This window comes from Martes martes, assembly GCF_963455335.1.
Source record: "Martes martes genome assembly, chromosome: 18".
NCBI lineage: Eukaryota > Metazoa > Chordata > Mammalia > Carnivora > Mustelidae > Martes > Martes martes.
Genome location: NC_137906.1, coordinates 38191685 through 38215880, shown reverse-complemented (window position 1 = coordinate 38215880; position 24196 = coordinate 38191685). Strand labels below are relative to the sequence as shown.

The following is a 24196-nucleotide window of genomic DNA, read 5'->3' as shown; positions in this document are numbered from 1 at the left end:
AAGAAGTGATTTTAGAACAGAAAACAAATGGTTACACCAAGGAAGAAAACATGATAGATGGGGGGAGGGGGCGGCAGCAAAGGTGTGGGACTAACAACTGGACACTCACCCCGTTCTCTCCGCAGCCTCGGGCCTCAAGTCCATTCCTTCCCAACTGGAGTCAGTCTGCCAAGGAGGGGCGAGTGGTACCTGATTCTGCGCCAATAAACCCTAAGAGGTAGGACATGCTGGATCTACCCCTATGGCCAAGATGACGCGCCAGCCAGACCAAGGGTGTCAACGCCAGGCCCTTCACCAAATGACCAGACCAAGAGAATCACCAACCTACCAACGAGTTTACAAGATATCCTTCTTGACTCTATCAAACACGTGACCACATTCTTCAGGAATACTCATCACAGTAAGTATTTGGTAACTGCGCACGTTCCTCATGTGACAAGCTAGTGTCTGGTGACGTGAGCCTCAGGGCTGATGCAGGTGGCCATGAAAGGGAAGGGGACACGGCCTGTGATACTTGAGATGCAGTGATGGACGGTGCTGACCCCTGTGCGAGCTAGGACCATCCCCATCCAGACTGAGCGCGCTCTCTGCAGAGTTCTTCCAAGGGTCATCTCACTCCTCAGAAATGCCTGGTCAACTTCGGTCGCACTTGCGGCTGACAGGCAGGTGCCAGTCGCGACACCAACAGTCAGTGGGGATGCGGGCCAGCCTTCGACCTTCCTGTGGGCTCTCCACTTGGCAGGAAGCACGAGAGCAGAGTGACTCTGGGGGTCACGTGAGCTGCTCCCTGGGGCGGGGGGCGGGGGCTGAAGAAAGGGCTGTACTAATCAGACCCTGGACAGAAAGTCAGATGACCCTGACTGAGCACCTGCGATGCCTGAGCTTATGCCTGACATCAAGGGACGTTGTTCATTTTTCTCAACTTATAGTTTCCCGGTATTTGCAAAGTATCCTACTTTGGGCTTAGGCTATCTCTCGGCTGATATTTATTGCCAAAACAAAAGTTTAAGCAGGAGCAGGGATTTACACGGCTACTGAAAGGAATTCTAGACGAAGTCACTCTTCAAAGGCCCCAGCACCCGCACTCTGGGGGATCTTCAAGACACAGGTGTAGGAATAGATGAAAGAAGCAGACGCAAGCTCTTGAAAATACACAAACACTGCGGTCACTACTAATGACAACACTCACTTCCTAGCGTTCGCCCCGGCTTCCCAGTTCACATACCGAGGCCCCATTCCCGCCTGTGGATGGTTCGGAGCCGGAGTGACCCGTCCCTTGCCATTCGCTTTCCCACGAGGACAGGAGGCCGTCCTGAGTGCTGGGGCGGAGGGACCCACCCGCCGGTCAGAGCCGGTGAGCTCCCGCCGTGGAGCGCCAGGAGCCAGTGCACGGGGCCGTGGGAAGGGGAGCGTCTCTGCAGAAAAGCCCTGGATTCACGAGGCTTCACCCTGCTCGGTCGTTTCAAGTCCTGACCCCTCAGGGATCAGACACCGGATACAGAAGAGGGAGAATCAGGAGAACAAGGCAAACAAGGGTTGCGGGAAGACTTCGGAGCGGACAGCGGGACGGCGGGCGGCCAGCACCGCAGCAGTCAGAGGCGCCTGACAACGTTATTCCACGTCCGCGTCGCCGGAGCGGCTTGTTTAAAACTGCAGAGTGTGGCTGAGAGAGAGAGAAAGCCGGCCGTGGGGGGATCCTCCTGCACGGCCCTCGAAGGAGCGGAGCGGCTGTGCGAGGAAGGACAGAAGAGTGACCTCGGACGCAGAGACTCCCGCCTCCTCGAAGGGACTCCGCCCAGGAAGACTGGATGGGACCAGGAGCCGGTCGCCGACGCGGGGGTCCGCGGCACACCCTGAGACACAGAGAAACCTGAAGACGCAGAGAGGGCCCCGCAAGGGCGGCTGCCGGCTCACCAGCCCCGTGCGGCCAGCGCGCGGGCAGGGAGCGGAAGCCCGAGGCCCTCCCCTGCGCGCACAGGCCTCCGCCCGCCGCGGTCTCCTCCCGGGACAGACCTGGATCAGCCGCCATCTGGGGGCCTCGCCTGAAGCCTGCACTTCAGACTGTGACATGGGGACCAATATGAACCCTAACACACTCTCGTGAGCGACTTTAAATAAGCAGCACCCTGACTTCCCGTGTCACAACTTTAAGAATGGGCTATCTCCGTAACACAGTTCTTAGTTTTTCTCAAAAAAACAAAAGCCCCAAACCAAACAAGAAGAACCACCACCTCCTCCCTCCCAAGAGCTTCCTGTAAGAAAGAACCCCACAGCAGACTACATCTGGGAGCCCCACAGGACAGTCCACGGGGAACCAGAGGAGGGAGCCCCTTTGGTCACCGAACTTTCTCAGACTAGATACACAAGACTTGTCCCACATCTTAACAACGCCCCTTTAAAAACACTCTGGAACCTACTGTGAAGGTCGGCAATGACCTGACTGACAACTCCAGTCCCAAATGATGTCTGATGTCCCCCCTCCTCCCCAACTTTGCATGCTAGGACTTGTTCAGATGAAAATGACAGCTAGAGAGTACCACCAGGAGTGACGGGGCCTCCTCTTCAGGGCATCGCCCAGGAACTACGTCCCCACCTCTGCCTCCTCACGCATCCTTGTGCACAGCCCTCCTTCCACATGGTCTACAGGGACCCCCATCCCAGCCCACAGAAAGATGACCTGACCTCTACCCCAACTCAAATCTGCACCTGTTCTTTTGTCAGTAAAATTTAAATAATTTAAAAAAACCAAAACAAAAAAAAAAAACCAAAAAAAACCCTTCTACCCATGAAAGCTGTTCTGGAAAACTACACAGTGCATATATATGTGTAACTGTTATGTCACTCCTATTAATTCAAATTACAAACAAGTAAAATGGCATACACACTGTATTTTATTAGATCTAAATCAATCTTGACTATTTCTAAAACACAACCTGATTTCAGAGATACTACAAATCTGAAAAAAAGAGTGCATCTCAGAATCATGAAACACCCTAATAACATGGTGAAATTTCTAACAAACTTAAATAATCTGTAGTAAGTTAAGAAATTATAGACAAGATGGCCAAACATAGAACTGTGATGACATACATTTGAAAATTTGGGGAAATGTGCCAGTTTGCTTTGAAATATTATCCTGAGAATCTATAAGCCGTCAAAAACGACCCCACCTGCACCAGGGACCTGGAGCCCCCCCCCCCCGAGACCCCCAGCACATCCCAGAGGATAATGACAGTGGGGAACCCTGTGGGGGACAACAGAGCATATGCACAGGTCTCTGCATCCCGCAGACCAACCCGCATGTTCTGGGGACACTCTTCTGCCCTGACGCCTGACTCGCCGTCTCCTCCTGTTCATGTTCCCCGTCCCGTTCCCATTACCCGGATCCTCCTCCACCTGTCTCCCCTACGGCGCTCTCATTCCCTGTGGACTGGGACGGCGGATGCCCTGCTGTATGCCCACCTGTTCGCCTGATGCCCCCCACACGGACACCTCACAAGCATCTCAAAAGGAACACATGTGAAGTGCAATTACAAATGCCCCCCGCCCCCCGCCCACCTTGTTCTCCCTCCTCTCCGGCCCGTCCCTCCCCCAGCTCTGTACATGGTTCCCCCAAGCACCAAGTCGCCTTATGTGGTGGCCCCACACTTCTGTTCCAGTGGCCAATCTTGTCTGGCCTCCTGCCCCCTCTCTCTGTGATCAAGTGCATCCTCTAGTCAAGACCACCGCAGTGACCCCTGCCACCCAAAGCCCTCCCGGAGCTGGCTCCTGCTCGGCTCCCACACTCCAGTACACAGCTCTCCCCTCCACCTTGAGAGTCTCCTTTCCCGCTGGCTGCCTGCTGGTTCCTATCCAAGCCAATGCTCTCCCAGTGCCCCCTGGTCTCTGTGGCTTCTGCTCATCTTTTGACCCTGCCCTGAAATGTCTTTCCTTGGTTTGGCCCAGGGAGGTCCCTGTGTCAACCTCAGCCACTGCCTGCTCCTCAGACCTGCTAGGGCAGTTTGTATTTTATGAGTATTTGTTTTCCATCACCACCAACCAAATTTCATGAAAAACCCGTATCCTGGGGCACGTGGGCCAGGAGACAGTGTTCACCAAATGGGGTAGATTAAAGGGATGGCCACATCCCCTTCCTTTATCAACCTACCTGGGGATGCTGGAATCCTCCAGAATCTAGGAGAGGAGAAAAGTAAGCGCCCCGTGATCAATGACTGAGTAGCTTAAATCATTCCATGAAGAGCTCGACCAGGGCATCAGGTAATGCGGCACCAGAGCCCCAACCTGAACTGTGTGGTACCCCAGCTCGAGCTGGGTTTTAAAAGATTATTCCCCAAAGGATGACCAAAAACAAAACAAAACACAAGTGAGATCAAGGCTTCATATTTCCCCCCTGCCCCGCGCCCATTAAAAACATCCAGCTTTTGCTATCTTCTCTCCCTCACTCTGGGGAAAAAACCAAAATCCACAGATTCCAAGGGGTCAGATATAATTTAGAAAAAAAATTTTTTTTAATAAGTTAGAAAATTTAAGGAAGACCTACAACACGTGCTCAAGGAAGTGCTGGAAACACAGGCTAGCATCCCCAGTGGGCTCAGGGTTGCTAAAACATGATACCAGGCATTATTATTTATTTTTTTTGAAGATTTTATTTATTTATTTGACAGGCAGAGAGAGGAGGAAGCAGGCTCCCCGCTGAGCAGAGAGCCCAACGTGGGACTCGATCCCAGGACCCTGAGATCATGACCTGAGCCGAAGGCAGAGGCTTTAACCCACTAAGCCACCCGGGTGCCCCAATACCAGGTATTTTTAAAAAGAGTTTTAGACTTTGCAGACAGGAGCTACATAGCCTTGAACAAATGAAAACCTCTCAAACCCTCAACTTCCTCATCTGTAAAATGGGACATATAGCAATGTCTTTTAAGAGGCTGTTATAAAAATAAGGTAAACTGAGGGCATGAAAACTCAGGCATAAACCGTGCACCGGCTGTCCCATGTCTCTGCCAGTCCCCTCTGGTTCCCATCCCAATAGCAACAAGGCTGCTGACTGGGCCACGCTCCCTCATAGACACACATGCTGGCAAAGTCAGCCCCGTGCGCTCCAGGTCAATGTCTAAGGACTGCATTCAATGCCTGCCCTCCAAAGGTACGTTCTGGGGATCTCTGTCAAAGTCTATGCATACCCCTGTGGGGCAGTGGTACCTAGGCAAACAGTGCAGCTCTACAGACCAAAAACACTTCCTCAGTTTACCCTGATGATCCGATGAGGCTGTGGGGGGAGGAATGGAGTAAGAAAGAGCATAGCTGGAAGGGCGAGGAAAAGAAAAACTTAGGGATGCAGGGAGCTCGAAGTCACAAATACGGAGGACGGAGTGCTAGTGCTACTGCCTTCCCAGAGCAGGTGTTCCCTCACCTGGGGCGATTGTGGGGGGAGAGGAAGGGCTGTGAGCACCTGGTGGGTGAGGGGCACAATACACAGGAATGGCCCTCACGACAGACAAAGATCCAGCCCCAAATGTCAACAGTGCCGAGGGAGAAAGAAGCCCTGACCCAGACCAAAGGGCTGTCCCCACTGTCCCCACCAGCCCTGGCACAGGTGAAGGGAAACGGAAGCCTCTCCCCAGTCCAGAATGAACCTGCCCCTGACATGCACGGTGCTGCCAGGCATTCGGTCCCAGGAGCAGAGGCAGGCAGGGGGACTGAAGGCAAAGGGACTCTGCCCGCAAGCTGCAGGTCAAGGAGAGAGGGGGTGGAAATGGGCTGGGGAAGATCTGAAAAGAGAGGAGGGAGGAAAACATAAGGCGGGGTTTCCCATGCTCCGAAACACAGACTGTTTGTACAGAAGCACCCGCTCTCATCTGGCCGAGCTGCGGGGACGATCACCCGCCCTCCAGTCCACCCGAGGAGCCTGGGGAAGGAAGGGCAGAAGAGTGTGGGTGCCGGCTCCCGGCCTGCTGCCCTGGGGAGCAGAGGCCTTGATTCAGGTTCTGACCCCAACAGAATGTTACAGCAAGGACAGCAGCAAATCCAGGCAGGTTATGGGGAAACGATCAGAAGAAATAAAGTAGTAAAAACCTTAAACAGCTTGAGAACACACTTTACTACCTGAACCCCCCGTCCCTTTTTAAAAGAAGGAAGGATGCTACGGAGACGACGCCCGATCAGGACACCCTGCTCTTACCCCATTTTCTGATTTTACCAAAAACTAAGAGTAATCCACCCCCACCCCCTCAACCCACTTCCAACAGCCTCACAACTGTAAGCACTGTAAGCAATGTCAATCTCTTAGTTGTGACAACGTACCAGGGTCACATAAGATGCTAACCTCAGGAGAAGCCAAGTGACAGACACATAGGAATTCTCTGTGTATCTTTACAGACAAAGAAAAGTTTTTAAAAATCAAAAGACAAACCAAAGATGATGCTTTTCTGAACATAATCCCTGGCTTTCTTCCGGACCTTTCGAAGCTGCCACTGCACAGCCAAGTGGATGGCAAGCTTGGGCGGGCAGGTCCCCCCAGCAAGCCCAGGTAAGGAGACAGCTGGCCTTGACTGACCACCAAAGGCACATCAGATATTCAGTCCCTAAGTGTGCACAGGGAGTCTGACAAAAGAATACACTTGCCCCTCAGGGTTTACAATTTTAGAAGATTCCATTTTGCAGGGCAAAAGGAGCTATTTTCCCATTACTTTCTTGGTTCGTTAGACTGGGAGGCTCCAAGACTAGTTCCTCTCTTACAGGTGGGAAATCTCAGAAGAAGAAACATACATGAAACTCTCTATCAGGACAGATCTGGGGCGCCTGGGGTGGCTCAGTCAGTCAAGTGCCACCTTCTGCTCAGGTCATGATCCCAGGGTTCTGGGATCGAGCCCCGCATCGGGCTCCCTGCTCGGTGGGGAGCCTGCTTCTCCCTCTGCCTGCTGCTCCCTCTCAGCTCGAACAAATAAGTAAATAAATTCTTAAAAAAAAAAAAAAAAGGACGGACGGACACGACCCCCTCATCTCCCAGGCGTACGACACCGATTCGGGTTCTCCGGACAGCGTCAGCGCGAACAGGAAGAGCGCGAAGGGCCCAGCCGTCTGCAGCCGTGCGGCTCCGTGAACGCCCCCGCGCAGAGGGAGCCGCAAGGACCGGCTGAGCCACGACTGCCGGCTCAGCGACAGAGTGCTCCCCGGCAGTGTCTCTCTTCCCCTCACCCACGACACACGTCCGGCGGCAGATCTTCACAGTGAGCGTGGCACACTCCACGCGCCAGCGCACCCACCGGGGACCACAGGCTGAGGGCCGAGGGCAACCTACCATGTTTGGCACGTTGGTGACTGAAGCATTCTTGATGTCCGTAGGGAAGGGAGGCAAACTGTTGACCATGCTCTGTTTGCTGGACAACTGGGGGTTCACTCCAGGGGCTCCCATCTGCTGCCCTCCAGTCTGACTGAAGGGCTGTCCGAAGGGACTTGTGTTACCAGTCATTCCCATCTGAAACAGAGAAAGGCAACACGAGCGGTCATGACACCGTCACGTACAAAAGGAAGGGCCTCCGAAATGCTCACTCTGACCCGCTGAAGCAAAAATCATTACTTCTTGTGAAACCCTCATTTTCATTCTAAATCGAAGGCTCGTTCTCCAGGTTCCGCTTGGATTTTGAACAGAGCAACTTGCTCCAGGAGCTGCACACCAAGGGCAGAAGACCCAGAAGCCGCTACCGAGAGCTCCGCCTGCCCCTCCTGAAACATCGTCCCAAGAGCCAGCTGCCTCTCCACCCTCACCGCAGCCGGACTCCTCACCCTCACACCCCCGCGCCCCGACAGTGGCAGCAACACGTTAAGAAAATCACCTGGAAAACAAGAGCTTCCAGAATCACTGACAAAGGGGACTTCCTGGAGTTTAATCCTGAACCACTCCGAGTAACTACTTTCTGTCAAGTTCGTCATCAGACTGAAACTTTGTTTCCATTAGTTCAAAATTTGCAGTAGGCATGTTGACAAAGGAATGCTATAACCTCTGGGATTCACTTTAAAATCATCCCAGGAGGCAAGGAGGTAGTGACAAGAGAAGGGCCTAGAAAAAAAGCGACTGGCGCAACTGGCCGTATGTTGCTAACTCCTAACAGGTGACAGGTGTGTGGGGGGGGGGCTGTTATACTACTTTCTCTGTTTGACAAGTCTCAGGGCTCCATAAAGAAGTTTGTTTTTTTTTTTTAATTAGTGAAATAAAACCTACAGTAGCTAAAAGCAAGAGTAGGCAGGAGGAGCCCCTCTCTATGCCTCCCTCATCTCCTGCCCCTGGCTGGATCCCTGTGGCAACACCCCGTCCCACCCGCCACTTTGGAGGGACCGGCTTCTCTGGTCGCCTGCCCAGGCTTTTCCTGCAAGTTCTAATATCCTACCCGATGCCTAGTGCTCACTCTACTTTTCGGGTGTCTTGGTGAGATGTTTGGAAACGGGGAGGAAGGGGTTCCTCTGAGGGAGCGCGTCCTAGGGAAGAGGGCTCCCCACATCAAGAAACCATGGCTCGGCTCTCCCGGCCGACCCTGCACGGGGACCACTGATGCGGGGCAACTTCCATTCCCTCCTCCTGTGCACCCGGATCTCGCCTGTAAGACGACTGTCTTGAACAAGAAGAATCACATTATTTCCTTAAGCTCTAAGATTTTAGGTTGTAAACAAACCAATGCTCACCCCAGCTGGCCTCTTTCAGCTGAAACGTCCACGTAAAAACACAAATAAAGACAAACTAGCATAACCAAGAAGATCTTGCTCTGAGCACGTCCGTGTGGGCAGGTGGCTTCCAGGCCTGGCCCTCACCACTGACATTTCCACCGTTTTGAAATGGAACACATTCCAGTTGCCACTTTTGCCCTACTTGATCTCCTTGAGTAAATGGAAACAAATTTAAATGTCACTGAACTTCAAATTCAACCTGAGTAACTGAAACAAACACAAATTTTTCTCAAAGCCCAGTAATCAGGCTCAACTTTTCAGTTCAGATGATTTAACCAAAGCAACACGGTAGCTCAGGAAACTTAATGGGCATTTCTGATTCTTGACTAGGTTCCTTCAGTTGTTATCTGAAACTCTGAAGAAATGAAGCAAGAACTTTTATTTTCAAAAAGCATTACCCCAACTTAACTCCATGTAGTAATTATTTCTCTCAGAATTTATGTTTTATTGGATAAAATCAAACCCTGTTCTTAGTGACCCAAAAATTTGCAGAAAAAAATATAGTTAGGATTTCTACTTCCTGGATTTCATCTAAAATTTCTCTCCTTAGAACCACGTGTGCTAGAAGCGTGTGTACCATTCACGTCTCATGAACCGGACCTGTCCTCATGGTTGGCCTGGACTTCCTGAGCGCCCGCACGAGCCATGCCTGGGTTTGAGCACGTGTAGATGCAACTTCCCCAGCGTCATGCAGTGCACCCTTCAGAGCCACCAATTTGACAAACAAGAAAATCAACGTTGTCGTGGAAGTTTCCAGCATCAACAAATCGAAGTGGGCAACAGCTAGAGGGTGGGAAAGAGAAGTAACTGTCCTCCTACTCACACCAACCGTCTAAGGTTGTCACGCCTTTGGTGCAGAGGGAAGAAAACACCAAGAGGCCAATGAGCTCCCAAAGGACTTCTGTGAGTCTCAAAGTTCACTCAACTTGTTCTGAAAAACCCATTTCTAGAACTGTCTTGCCAGGGTGAAGATGAGGTGGGTAGGTGGTCCGGTCAGCTGTGTTACTACTTGCCCGGTGAGCCTCTGGGCAAAGCACTTCCTAACTGGCTGACCCAAGTGTTTCAGAGTGTTTGATGTACTCTGACAGAGCTCTCTCTCTTTCCTTTAAAGATTATTTACTATTTATTTGTCAGAGAGAGAGAGAAAGGAGAGAGAGCACAAGCAGGGGGAGCAGCAGGCAGAGGGAGAAGCAGGCTCCCTCCTGAGCAAGGATCCCATATGGGACTCGATCCCAGGATCCTGGGATCATGACCCAAGCTGAAGGCAGATGCTTGCTTGAGTAAGCCACTCCAGGTGTCCCACTGTGACAGATTTCTTGTCACTTTTTCTTCTTGACCATCCAATCAACAGTGAAGGAAACCATCTCAACATGGCTCTGATCCTCACAGGGCAAGAACCAAGGCAAAGTCAAAGATCACAGATGGCAAGTAAGCAATGTTCAGCTCAGGGAGGACCATACATTTAAAAAACAGGGAGGAAATGCCATTCCTCCGTCTCTGACAACAAAGGTGGAGCACAGTCCAGGCTGCCTGCGTGAAGTCAGGCTCTGCTCCCTCAGTCCACAGCCACCCCCAGGGTAACCCTAACCAGTCAAAGCAAACAGGAAAACCAGTGGACAGTCCTGCAAAGGGTAGCCGCCACCCACCTACCCCATCTTGACAGAACCTGGCAAAACTGAAGGCTACTCTCCAGTCCTAGCCCACAGTTTGGGGTAAAAGCTATTTGCTTCTAGAGATTTGTAGATTTCTGAATTCCTGTTCTATATATATTCTCCTCTGATCAGACTGAATACATGTGGTCCCAAGTCTAGGCTAACACACATTTTTAGCACCAAGGCTCACAATGAAGTTGTCAAATCAAAATGTCTAATTCCAATAAACATCTACATACTTCCCAACAGTTAACAATTTTGTAAACTCGGCTTTATTTGCAACTGAAGTTTACCAGGATCCGGGTTAAGGCTGCTAGATAATTACCATAAAATTCAAAAGGCAGAACAGCAGAAATACGCAACCATTCAACTGATGGTGAAATTTATTAATGTATGAATAAATTAAAGCCTATGGAATTAATATCTATATCCTGCCTCATTCAGCAACAGCCCACACCTGTTAACTCTATTCTTTTGGAGCTCCTTTAAGGACTGAATTCAAGTTCAATCTCAAGAAATGGGAAAAGTGAACAAGTTAATAAGTACCTTAAGAAAGGCAAGCTCTCCTATAATGAAATCTAAATTAAATAATGCCTTATAGGTCTACTACATTTCTCATGAAAAAACATTTCTGTAGCCAGGTGGATCACTCTTTGGAAAACCTACTCATTCTGTCTGTGACTCTCACTTCAACGAGAGAGTAAGACGTGGAAATGGCAGTCCCTGGGCACAGGAACGCACAAACTAGATAAGAAGGAGAGAAAATTGCTAGTGCCAGACCCAGAGGCCTACCCACCTCCCACTCCACAGGGATGTGGATTATTTATTAGCCAAAGCAGGGCTCTAAAGCGCGAGATCCGAAAAGAAAATCTCTCTTTAGAGTTTAGTTCAAGAAACCTGAACAATGCGGGCCTGGGTGGCTCAGTGGGTTAAAGCCTCTGCATTTGGCTCAGGTCGCGATCCCAGGGTCCTGGGATCGAGCCCCGTGCCGCGCTCTCTGCTCAGCAAGGGGTCTGCTTCTTCCTCTGCCTCCACAGCCCCCACCCCATCCCCACCCCCATTCAGAAAAAAAAGAGAAGGAGAAAAGTGAACAATATCTATACTAGCCTTTATCACTGAAACAGGGTGTGAAACAAATTGTGGTTAACAGTGCCTGGCCCGCCAGTCAAAACCTGCTATGGTCCTGAGCTGTCCGGCAAGCAGGTGAGCGACAGCCGTCTACAGAAGGACAGGGAAGACACGCACTACAGGCAAACTGCGGGAAGTACAAGACACTGTATGAGTCTATAGCATTTTTCGTCATAACAATAATTACTGTGTTCTTGGGCCCAGGCGTGTAGTAGGTGCTCACTTAGTATCTGGGGAAGGAACCAAATAAATGAACCCCCTAAGAGACAGCTGTTCAGAGCAGCAGAGACCCCAGTGTCAGCCCTGAAGGCAGATGCAACTAAAGGACTGGGGGCCAGTCCCCGCTGGCTGGAGGGGCACTGGGAAAGGCAGCAGGGACAGTGTCCCTTCTACCTTCTAAATATCCATCACGGTAGACAGGAGGACAGAGCAGACAGGCAGCCGGCGGGCCATGCTGAATTCCAGCACGAGAGCACGCCCTCGGAGCGGGTCTCACAGGAGCATCTGAGCTCCGTGTGACACCGGCATCACACACAGGAGCCACGCCTGGCTGGAAAGCAGAGCCTCTGTGCTACGCCTACTGGGCCAGCAAAGCCCGGGCTTCGGGGCAAGGCTCCAGGCCATGCCCACCGTCCACCCCCCACCACCCCCCGCCCGGCCCAGGGCTTCCCACTGGTGCAAGGAAACACTGCTCTATCTGCCTCGGGGGTCGCCAGTGGCGGCAAACAACCGCTCTGCTGACCTCGGCATGTGGGACAAATATTTTCATTTTCTATTTGTGTCATGATATGACAACCATCAACACACAGCACTAAAAAAACAAGCTCTGGTCTCCCCTCAAAACAGCACGGTTCTCTCCACTACACACTAACCCTAAGAACATCTTTATGTTCACCTAATCAAACGAGGTACTAAACTAAAAATCAAAGTGCCAACTAGGGGGGGTTAAAGATCAATAACACTGACAGTAGACACTTCCTCCCAAAGTAGGTTTCCGCAACAACGGCAAGCCGGGGTCCGTGTTCTTGCTCCCTGACATCCCCTGAAGGTTAAGGACGCCTGCCCTCGGGGGAGGAATCTCCTCACTGCCCGGCCCTCTCCATTCTCAGGGACGGGCACGCTCTCCTCACGCCTCACAACCCCCTGCCACACACGGGCCTTTGCCCGCAGACAGTCTCCAGGCCAAAGACGTCAACCGCTCATGGAAACCACCACCCTCGCCAATGAACTCTCCCCGGTTTTCATCTCCAAACATCCTCTTTTCAACATACAGTCTCAGGAAGGATCAGCTCATAACCATTTATGAGCTAAAAGCCTGATGGGACGATGCGGTGTGACCAGCTAAGAATACCTGGGACGGGAGAGGCGGCGGCGCGGGACGGGCGCGGAGGAAAGACGCTTCCACTGCATGATCTCGCTCGGAGCCAGCCAGGCCTTCAGAAAGGTTTTAAGTGGCAACAAACGCGGAGTTTGATGTGGTTTCGCCGAGACCACTAAACACCTTCTTTTTCTAAAGCTGAATTCTTCGGCAGTTTTCCTCGCACCCTGACATACGCTTAAAACCACACCACGCAGCGCAGCCATCAGAGGCAGTACTGCTCTGGGGGCGTTACTCACGGTGCTCAGGAAAGCCACGGAAAGGGAGCAGAGTACGACCCTACCAGGGACAAAGGGATGGGTCAGAATTTTCTTTTCTTTTCTCAGATTTTATTTATTTATTTGAGACAGGGAGAGGGAGAGAGAGAACAGCAGTGGGGTAAGGCAGAGAGGGAGAAGCAGACTCCCCGCTGAGCAGGGAGCCCGACTCAACTCAGGGCTCGATCCCAGGCCTCCAGGATCATGATCTGAGCCAAAGGCAATCGCTCAACCAACTGAGCCACCCAGGCGTCCCAGGTTACAATTTTCAACTGCGAGGGCTTCAAAGAGTATCTGGTTAAAACTTACCCTTTGTGGATGAGGACCGGCGGGGCAGGGGGCCAAAGCTGAGAAATACAGCAAATCAGCTGGAGAACTGACCCTGGCGCTCTCCACCACCTGGGTGCTTAGGCAGAACTGCGTGTCCCCCAGCTACACTTGGCCCCGCAAATGCATGGCACGTGATACTGTTGGACAAGAAGGCTCAGTCCGCAAAGACCAGCCGGCATGGGCCAAAAAGCCAACCCCACGCCTGTTTTTGAAAAAACAAAACAAACTAAAGTTTTATTGGAACACAGACACAAACAGGATTTCACTCAGACAAGCAGCAGGCTATAGTTAGGTGTATGGACTCAGGATATTTACCTGGTTTGAGGGGAGCTCTCTGCTAAGGGTGAGGTCTGTGATCTCGGGCGATTTAATTACACCTCTCTGTGCCTTGGCTGTACTGCCTCTGATGCAGACATAACAGCACCTCCTCGTAGAGTTGAGAGAAGATTAAACAAACCCACAACGTAAACCATGAGGATGTCCTACTCTCGGGGCTGGCTAGGATGTTGTTATCGCTTGGTTTGGGGAGGAACGGTTTCACGTTAGATGGGATTTCTTTCAGAAGTTGCTTAGGGTAATAACAAAATAAATGAATGTTTTTCAGAGAGTGTGTGATGGTGGGGAGTGACTCAGTTTAGGATCAGAGAGAGGGGCCAGCTGGAGACAATGGCACTGGATTATGAGACATTTTCAGAGAAACATAATAAACTTGTGACAAACCCCATCGCACGCATTTATCAGTTGTAGCAGTACTTGTAACGGGCCACTGTCTTCAAGCTGTCCTAGTAAACAACACACATTTCCAGTTCTTGCTTCGGGTTGTTTTCTAGCCTTAAAAACAATACTCAGAATGTTCATTTCAATCTTAATATATATCATAAGCAATAACGATGTAACACCAGCACACCCCAGGCCTAAACTTCCTAGGGTGGAATTTAAACCAAAACACGGAAGAATATGCCCACAAAGAAAAGAAACTCAGGGGACTCCCGCCTGTAAGCTGGCCGTGACACAGCACCAAGCGTTCCATCCTGACGTGGCTTCAACCCAGCCCGACATGTTCACTGGCCCGAAGGGTCCAGCCTGTTCCTTCACACGCTGGCAAACACAGGGAGCCACAGACTCACAACAGAGGGCGTGGAAAGACAATGCAATTTCATACAACAAAAATTTGCCAAATAATTTAAAAGCCAGAAGAATTCGTTCTTTTCAATGATATAAAGAACCAGAACTAACCCAGAGTATGGCCATATCATTTGTAAAGCCCAAAGCATTTTCTCTTGGCAATCTACCGTGGTTGGGAGAAAGCCAAGAAAAGCAGTTTTCATGGAAAGACATGGCTGCATGCAGTTGTCTGCTATCACCCGCTTGCTCTTGGAATCCTTCCAGTACCTCAACTTGGCAAATAAAGAGTAAGCAGAAATATGCAACACATCGCAACGCCCAAGACATCGCCTGGCCCGTGCAGAGTTACCTGGAGCAAGAGAACTGGGCACAGGAGCGGCCCGACCCACCTCCTGCACTCGACTCTTACAACGCAACGCTGCCAACCTGGAAATTTTTCTCGGAAATCTATAGCCCTCAACTCTGGACACTTCCCTTAGACCAATAAATCACAACTGGAAGATCGGTAAGAGTATTTAGTGACGCTCATGGTATTTCACTTGGATGATACATGACCAGAATGTGACTTAGAAACAACAATGGAAACTGCTAAAAGGAAGGTGATGGGACAGCAAATCACTGCCAAGGCTTTTGTGGCCTGAGGCCTCATCTGTATTCATCCAGAATTCACTCTAGAAGCTTCTAGCAACAAAACTAGTACCTTAACAGAGTTGGGGCTACTTCGGCATATCACAGCAGTTAAGATACCCCAGCTCTTCAGGGTGTGGGCCCTGACAGCTCACTGGCAAAAGCACCAGGCCAAGGTCAGTGGGACATGGTCTGCAATCGTGGTTCTGCACTCATCCGCCGTGTGACAAACCTCTTGCCCCCTCTAAGTCTTAGTTCTCCTTGGAGGTACAACATGGAGCATTCACATGACCACTAGGTGATCTTGAAAGTTCCTTCTGAGCCTAAATCTGATGACTTTTTTGGGTTTTAAACAATCAGTACTTGAATCGCTATGAGGGCCACACTCCCGGAAAGCCCGGCTGCTCACAGTGGGTGACAACGGGAGACTCGGAGCTGAGCCAAGTGCCAGGACCTGTGGGGATCCAGAACACTGAGGACGTCCCTGCCACCCACACTGCACAGGGCCCAGGCCTTCCACAGCTCTGCACCCTCAGTAGCTCACCATCCCACAGTAGGTCACAGGCACAACGATCCCAGGTGGGGACAGTGAAACTGCCATCAATTCCTTCCCCCAGTGCTCCCAAGTCCAAATATCTTCTTAGGTAGAGAAGCAGCCTCTTTAGGATCGAGCACTCCCTGAAAGCAAATTAAAGCCCACAGCAGCCATGGAGAGAGAGGAGAGAGGAGGAGGAGACGATAAAAGAGTGAGAGGGAAAAGGGGAAAAAAGAAAAGCATTTTATTTTATGAAGAGCGAATCCTGATGAAGATGAGTTTACACTGCAGCTCCGCTGCGGCGCGACGGGAGAGACCCCGGCTCTCAGGGACCCGAGCCGCTAGCCCAAGCCCTCTGCGGGCAGCGCAGGCATTTCCGGTCCCGCAAAAAGGGAGGCAGCGGCCCCGAGGGAGCGCAGAGGAACAAGGAAGGAGGCAATGTCCACCCGGGGAAGGGCAGGGGAAGGTGGGACTGAACACACAGAGAAGGCGTTGGGGAAGTGAGCCCGCGATGACCATATTAACAGAGAAAGAAAGCTAAGGAAAATTCAGAACGTCATGTTCTTCTTCTACCTTGGGGCGGGAAAACAGATGAAGCGCTTCAAACAGCCAGGGTGGAAGACGAGGCCCAGGCGGCAGGCACAGCGACCCACGCCTGGGGCCTCCAGGGGCCTCCCTCCCAGCCTCTCGGGCGTCGGCGGCGAGACGACAGGAGGGGATAAAGTAAGGTGCTGCCCAGCTCAGGCAACGCCATAACTCTCCAACCACGAAACACACTCAAAGACAAAGCACTGTTTCACACACGTGACTCCACTTCCAACCAAACGCTGAGCCGCGGGAATGCTAACGAAGTCTGCTCGGCGCAGCCCCGCGTCTCCATCACGCCCACTGGGGATTCCGGTGAGGAGGGGAGCAGGGCCTCGGAGGACGCCCAGAGGCACCTTCACGCGCCACACTCTGCGCCCGCGGTCACAAATGAGGTACTGGATGGCACGTGGAAGAGTGTGAAGGCGACGGAAGGCAGTCGCGGCACAGGCAGAACTCTCCTTTTACCATAAAAACTCATTACTGACGAAGGGAAAATGTCCCTTGAGCATTGTTAATGAAAGGATACAAAACACATAACCCCTACAATCAGATGTGCGTGCACACACGCAGCGAGAACACCACATTTCCTTTCTTTTCTTCTCAGGGAGCTCTAAGTCCAACATGGGGCTCGAACTTACGACCCTGAGGATCAGGCGTCACAGACACTACCAACTGAGCCAGCCAGGTGTCCCGAATACCAACATATTTAATAGTAGTAACTCTACAGAGTTTACAGGCAATTTTTAAAAGTTTTCTCTTAAATATTTTCTATATTATTCAAATTCTCTACACAAGGCATTATTTCATCATAAGGAGTAAAATTGTTTTTTAAAGCTATCCTCTACTCAGAATGCCTGGATAGATCAGTCGGTTAAGCATCTGCCTTCGGCTCAGGTCATGATCCCAGGGTCCCAGGATCAAGTCCCACGTGGGGCTCCCTGCTCAGCAGGGAGCCTGCTTGTCCCTCTGCCTCTGCCCCTCCTCCTGCTTCTGCTCGGGGGCTCTCTCTCTCACACACACAAATAAATAAATAAACAAAATCTTAAAAAAAAAAAAAAAGCCATCCTCTACTCAAATATTCTGACTGCCCACAGTGATCACATGACCCACTGTTTGGCTGCCCATCTGTATTTGAAATATTAATTTAAGCTGTCATCAGACACTGATAAACTAGGTAGATCAAACTGATTATGACTGCCAGAGATCACTCTTGGATGGTAATTTAATCAAATTCACCCTGGTTGTAACATGGCTACGTTGTCACACTCTACTCCAATGGATTCTAGATGTGGCCAGAAAAAGCCTGAACAACGCTTAGCCACTCAGTCATGTCCTACCACTCTCTGCAAAGAAGACTGAAGACAGGAAATACAGTCAACAGCCAATTGGGATATAAAAAGCTGCACACCCGCTCTACTGGTTATGTTCACACCTGGAAACTGCATAGTGGGTTCCTGGTACAACAAAGGCACAATCACTCTGTAATCTGTACTTCGGTTGGTAACTCGGGCCATCAGGGCTACCGTTCCATTCGAACCCATGTGGAACCTGAGCTCTGGAGAGCAACAGGCAGGAGACCGGATCACAAGGGACTGACCAGAATGTCTTTGGCTCCCAGGTTCGGACAGCAAGATGCGTTTGTAAGTAGAAAGTACTTATTTGAGGAGGAGGTGATCCAGCAGCTATCCTGTCCGCCCACCTCTCCCTAAAGCCCACCTGCCTCCTACCTCAGCTCTGGGCAGCGATGCTCCGATCTTTGGGACAGTGGTGTCTGAAAGGCTGCGGCAATATGCATGCTTACTGACCGTGGAGTGATGCTCCGTAAGCATCTTCCAGGAGGGAAACACTCTGGGGCGGGGGAGGTGCCCAGCATGCACCACCGTGCTCTCCTGAGCCCAAGGAGAGACACAAGCTACAAGGGAATCAGACATGCGGGATAAGCGGCTGGCACGGACACGGAGGGCCAAGTGCAGTCTGAAGTGCGCAAAGGGGTCCTGGCCCGGGAGACAAACGGCTCAAGAGGTCACACCTGAGTGGCGCTGACCGGTAACAGTGACCTCCAACGGCGGGAACTACTTCTGCGTCCTCACCGACCCCGGAACACAGAAGACCCACCAGGAAGGGGATAGACGGTATCTGCGTACACACTAGGCCTAGAGAAGTTCTCGTTCCTGCAGTTTCCAAGTCTACCTCTACTCACAAATCCACAACAGGACGAGACGAGCAGCCATCTGGCCAGGAGTTAACCAAGAGGTCTCAGGTATTCACTAGAATAAAGACTGCAAGGAGCAGGGTAAGCTGGGTATGAACGCCGAGCGCCACTCGGCAGAGGCAGCACAGTCCCGGAGCAGCACCCCCCACCCGAAGAGCCAGGGAGGGGCGCGGCCGCCATCTCTCCCATCAGACCCTCACAGGCTCGATCCCAGAGCGACAGCCCGGCATCTCCACGACGCTCCCACCTCCACACACCTTTCCTTCAACGAACCCACACGCAGCAAAAGCACACCTCGGCACAGCCACACCCTGCCACCTTCCAGCACAAATGTCACGCAGGCCAGCGCTTCGCATTCCACAGTAAATCTCCAGACATAATGTGCCATGTTATGAGGGGAGAAAGGATGCCCTGTAACCTCCCTTGGTCTGTCCCTTATCTCTGTGGCCCGTCAGCCCGGCCGCTCCCTGCTGAGACCACACAGTCTCGCAAGCCGAGTGCACAGGGCTGCTCGGACTTCCTGTCTCTGACTTACACGGGACAGCACACAGGAAGCTGATCTGGAAACCGCAGAGCACTGTGCAATCTGGAGGTGGCTTTAAGATCTCTTTCCAGAACTAGAGCACAGAAAATCTCGAACATCAGACAGGATTCTTTACAGTGAATACATTTTCTGTAATACTGAAAAACAGGCATGTTCCCTAATGTACCAATTCACAAAGTCAGTAATTCCAAGACTGTGTTTGAAATTGGCATTTCCTAGTATTATCTATCTATTGTCCTGTTCTAGGATTTAAGATGGCTGGTTTTCCAGTTCATTCTTCATACACTTGGCAGAAAAACACGAACTGAGTAACACGGCTCGTTACTGAGGGCATCAAGTTTCCACTTAGTAGATAACAGAGCAACCACTGCAACAAGGCTACCTCAGATTACGCGCCATTTTCAAAAGCCACAAACCACAGCGCCACATTCCCATCCTCAAATATGTAATAATATGCACAGGTGTACATATATAGAACTATGGCCTGGAATTACAATCCACTGATAATTATTTACATCTTCTGAATAGATGATGTCATCAACATTCAATTTAGAGCTCTGATGAGGTGCTGCTTCGAGCACTATGCACACTCGCCTCATTAGAACATTCAGGAAAGGTGCGTATTCCTCAACAGACACCTGCCCCCACAAAAGGGAATCTCTGCCTACACAGAACGCATTTTATCAAACAAATCAAAGATGATCACAGATGCATGGGGGGAAACTCCATTTGTAATTGAATCCATTCTTTCCCTCCCCTGCCTGCCTATTTTGTAATCTGCCTTTGATTACTTTTTATTGGAAGTAAAATTAACATACAATGTTACAGTGTGTTTCAGGTGTACAACATATTGATTCAACGATTCTATACGTTTCTCTATGCCCAACGCGGGAACTGTGGTCACTACCTGCGACTACACGACATCTTCACGGTATTGCTGTCTGTGCTCCCTACGCTGCGCTTCTCATCTCCGTGACTTATTTATTTCATAACTGGATGCTTGTACGCTTAATCCCCTTCATCTACATCACCCGGCCCATCTACTAACTTCTCCTCTGGCAATCAGCAGTTTATTCTCTGTATTTAAGAGTCTATTTTTTGTTTGTTCGTTGTTGTTTTTTTTTGTATTCCACATATAAATGAAATCATATGGTATTTGTCTTACTCTGACTTTCTTCTCTTAGCATAATACCCTCTAGGTCCATCCATGTTGTTCTAAATGGCAAGATCTCCTTTTTTTTTATGGAGGAGTGATATTCCACTTGAAACGTACACACACATACATACACACACAACCACCGTATTTTTTTTTAACCCATTCATCTACTGATGAATACTTGGGTTGCGTCTGAGTGAATACACCTTTATTTAAAAATCACTAAGACAAAACCTCTGATTTGAGGTCCAGCCACACCCACTATCTGAACCCCTGGTAGAAGGCAGTTTTCTGGTTATATGGCCCTTCAAAGGTTTGCATAAACAATACAGAAAAATTGTAGTAGAAAAAATACAAGGTAGAATTTAAAATGAATAGAAGTTAATAATAAATGAATCAAATCTTTATGTATTCATTTTTAATATTTTTTAAGATTTTATTTTTAGGGGCACCTGGGCGGCTCAGTAGGTTAAGCCTCTGCCTACGGCTCAGGTCATGATCCCAGGGTCCTGGGATCGAGCCCCGCATCGGGCTCTCTGCTCAGCGGGGAGCCTGTTTCCCCCTCTGTCTCTGCCTGCCTCTCTGCCTACTTGTGATCTCTATCTGTCAAATAAATAAATAAAAACTTAAAAAAAATTTTTTATTTTTAAGTAATCTCTACAACCAACATGGAGCTTGAACTCAAAAGCCTGAGATCAAGAGTCACACATTCCACCCACTGAGCCCGCCAGATGCCCCAAGACATTTAGATTTTTAAACTGTTAAATTTCATTTCATTTATTTTAACATACTATGAAGAAGAGACAAATCTCCCATGCAGAAGCATTCCAAATAAATTATACAGACACTCCAGCATAAGGGAGGTAGGCACACCCCCCAACCCTTTAGTGTGGACCATGCCCAGTGACTTCCTTCAAAAGAGGGCAGGAAGGAAGGGGGAAGAAGGAAGAAGGCTACAGAGAGACACTTGGTGGACATGACCTCAGCCAGGTGATCAAGGGCAACGCCGGCCATTACGATGAGCCATGCTGACAGTATGTGCACTTGATGTGATAAAAATGGCACTTTGTCTCTACCGTCTTCCTTCAGTAGCCCCGAAGTCCATAACCTCAGTCTTATCATGGGAAAACATCAGAAAAACCCCAGTACAGGAGCACTCTAAGTATACCTGACCAGTCCTCTTCAAAACTGTCAAGGTCATTAAAAACAAGAAAAGTCTGAAAAACTGTCACAGCCAAGAGCAGTGAGCCTAAGAAGACATAATGTGGTATTCTGGATGGGATCCTAACGGAAACAAGAAGAGGACATTAGTGGATAATTAAGGAAATCTATATAGATTTCAGTTAATAATAGTAATATATCAATACTGGCTCACTAATTGTGACAAATATACCATATTCATCCAAGATTTTAATAATGTGGAAACTGTGTAATTGGTAAGCAGGGGGAGAAGATATGAGGATCTTCTGTGATGCTAATTTTTGTATAAATCTAAAACTGTTCTTAAAAAACAAAAGCGTACTTTATTTTTTAAGACACTCATTTGAGAGACAGAAAGAGAGAGAAGCAGACTCCCCACTAAGCAGGGAGCCTGATGCCAGGCTCGATCCCAAGACCCTGAGGATCGTGACCTGAGCTGAAGGCAAATGCTTAACTATCTAAGCCACCTAAATGCCCCAGAAGCGTACTTTTAAAAACAGGGGGAAAGGAGCACCTGGGTGGCTCAGTGGGTTAAGCCTCTGCCTTCAGCTCAGGTCATGATCTCAGGGTCCTGGGATCAGGCCCCACATCAGGCTCTCTGCTCCGTGGGGAGCCTGCTTCCCCCTTTTTCTCTGCCTGCCTCTCTGCCTACTTGTGATCTCTCTCTGTCAAATAAATAAATAAAATCTTTAAAAACAAACATGAAAATAATCTGACAAATACCAACTGTATTAATTCTAATGGGAACACAGGTATTGCTGACCTTATTCTGTTTTCTTTTGTGTTTTGAAAATTAAAAAAGCCCTGAAAGTCACAATTCATACCTCCCTTTGCTACAGTAATACTGTTTAAAAAATAATTAAGAGGCAAGATCGCTTTTAAAAATCATGTGTAAAGAAATTACAACTGTGCTGGCCTCCTGCACATGAGGTAAACAAACATGCTCCCAGCCAGAGAAGGTGACTTCTTCACGGGTCTTGCAAAACCTGCTTGGCTGAGTTGGTAATTTCAGACTGAGAGCCACAGCCCAATCAGAACACAGACAAGGCTCACAGTATGTGTGGGTGTGTTTCTAGAAAAGTATAAGCAGAAAAGCCTTTCAGGATGAAAAATGCTCCTGGTAAGCTAAGACTTTTTCTCCAAGTTATTTGTTCTATACATTTTACAGACAGGGAAACCTGCCACACACACAGAAAACGGGATACTGTGCACTTTCCCACCAATTCTGAATCTTGCCATCTTACAGACAAAATGGTGTAGCAGAGTAACTACAGACTTCGGCATCAGACACGGACAGGTTGTACATTAGTATCTGCTACTTTCTAGCACATGTCATCTGGAATAATGTCCTGGGAGGCAAGATAGTGGCTCAGAATATTTTATTCCATGTGTCCAACAGATAAGGCACCCACCTCACCGGGCTATCAAGCACAGGATGAAGTGAGATCATGCCGCAAACTCCCCAGCACAGTGCCCGGTACAATGGGCACACAAGAACGGTCACTCCTCACCTGTTCCTCTCATACCATAACTCAGGAAGAGTAAACACAGTAACTGTTACCTTACCATACTGAAATGTTATGTTATAGGCATTATATGATTCTGAAAAATGCCAGAAGTATTACACAGTAATCAACATAAAAACCCTAAATGTTTTAACTTGGTGACAGATGGACAGCAAATGACTGTCTACAGTAAATGTGACTCTTTCCAAAATATTGCAGAAACATTTTGGAGAAGTGGATCCTTGAAGTCATGCTTTGGACCCACTTACAGAAGGAATGTTAGGTTTAACACATCCAAACTTTCCACACTGAACAAGGAAGGAAATAACAGATACCTTCTGAAGTATGATGTGTCTAGTCACCAGTGGGCAACCATTCCATATTCTCATGTTTGTTTATTTGTTTCTTTTGAAGTAGGCTCTGCACCCAGCATGGAGTCCCACGCCGGGCTTGAACTCACAACCCTGAGATCAAGACCTGAGCTGAGATCAAGAGTCAGATGCATAACCTACTGAGCCAATCAGAAGCCCCCATTCTACATCTAATGTATGCTCACATCAAGTTGAAGAGGTCTCCCAGTACCACAGCCCCTTGTAGAGCTGGTAACAGAAGCAGACTCATAGTGCCCCATACCCAAGACCTCCAAATTAGAATCTGCATCTTAACAAGATCCCATGATGATCCTGAAGTCCTCAAAGTTTAGGAAGCACTGCCCAAACCTATGCTGAAGTCTGACGGATCAGTGCCTGGCCAGATTTGAGAATGGTTCCTAAAATGTTTGTACTGATGGAAATGCACCAGAGAGGAATATAAGAACAGAGGCTTCACAAAGATCCCGAGTTTGAATACTGAGCCACCATCTTCCAACTGGGACTCTAAGTAAAACATCTGATTTTGAGCTCCAAAGTTTTCACCTACTGAGTAGTTACAGGGAACATTAAAGCTTAGGCACAATCATGTTTTCAAACTTTCTGGTAATCTGCAGCTGTCTCTTGCCATACCAGGGTAAGCCTGTCCCTTCAGCCCACCTCTGAGGCTGCACGCCTGCTATAGGAGAGGCTGGCCTGAGGGTCAGCCTCACAGCTTCAGAGCCCCCCAACCCCAGAAATTTCATTTGTTCATTCAAGTCAGGCAAGTTCCCAATCAAGAAACCACAGGCAGCAAATAATTAAATGCAGAGCTCCACAGGCAACGGAGAGTAGGCCCAGGGAAATGTCTGAGCAGAGGCCTGAGAGAACCTG

At 49.5% G+C, this 24196-nt stretch overlaps 1 protein-coding gene across 1 annotated transcript in view; it reads right to left on the bottom strand.

Annotated features, from left to right (window-relative positions):
- Positions 1–24196, bottom strand: part of CREBBP (CREB binding lysine acetyltransferase) — a 123461-nt gene that overhangs the window by 61129 nt on the left and 38136 nt on the right. The window contains exon 3 of the mRNA XM_080830005.1: positions 7298–7474. Within this exon, the coding sequence (XP_080686131.1) occupies positions 7298–7474 (177 nt within the window). The remainder of the gene's footprint in view (positions 1–7297; positions 7475–24196) is intronic.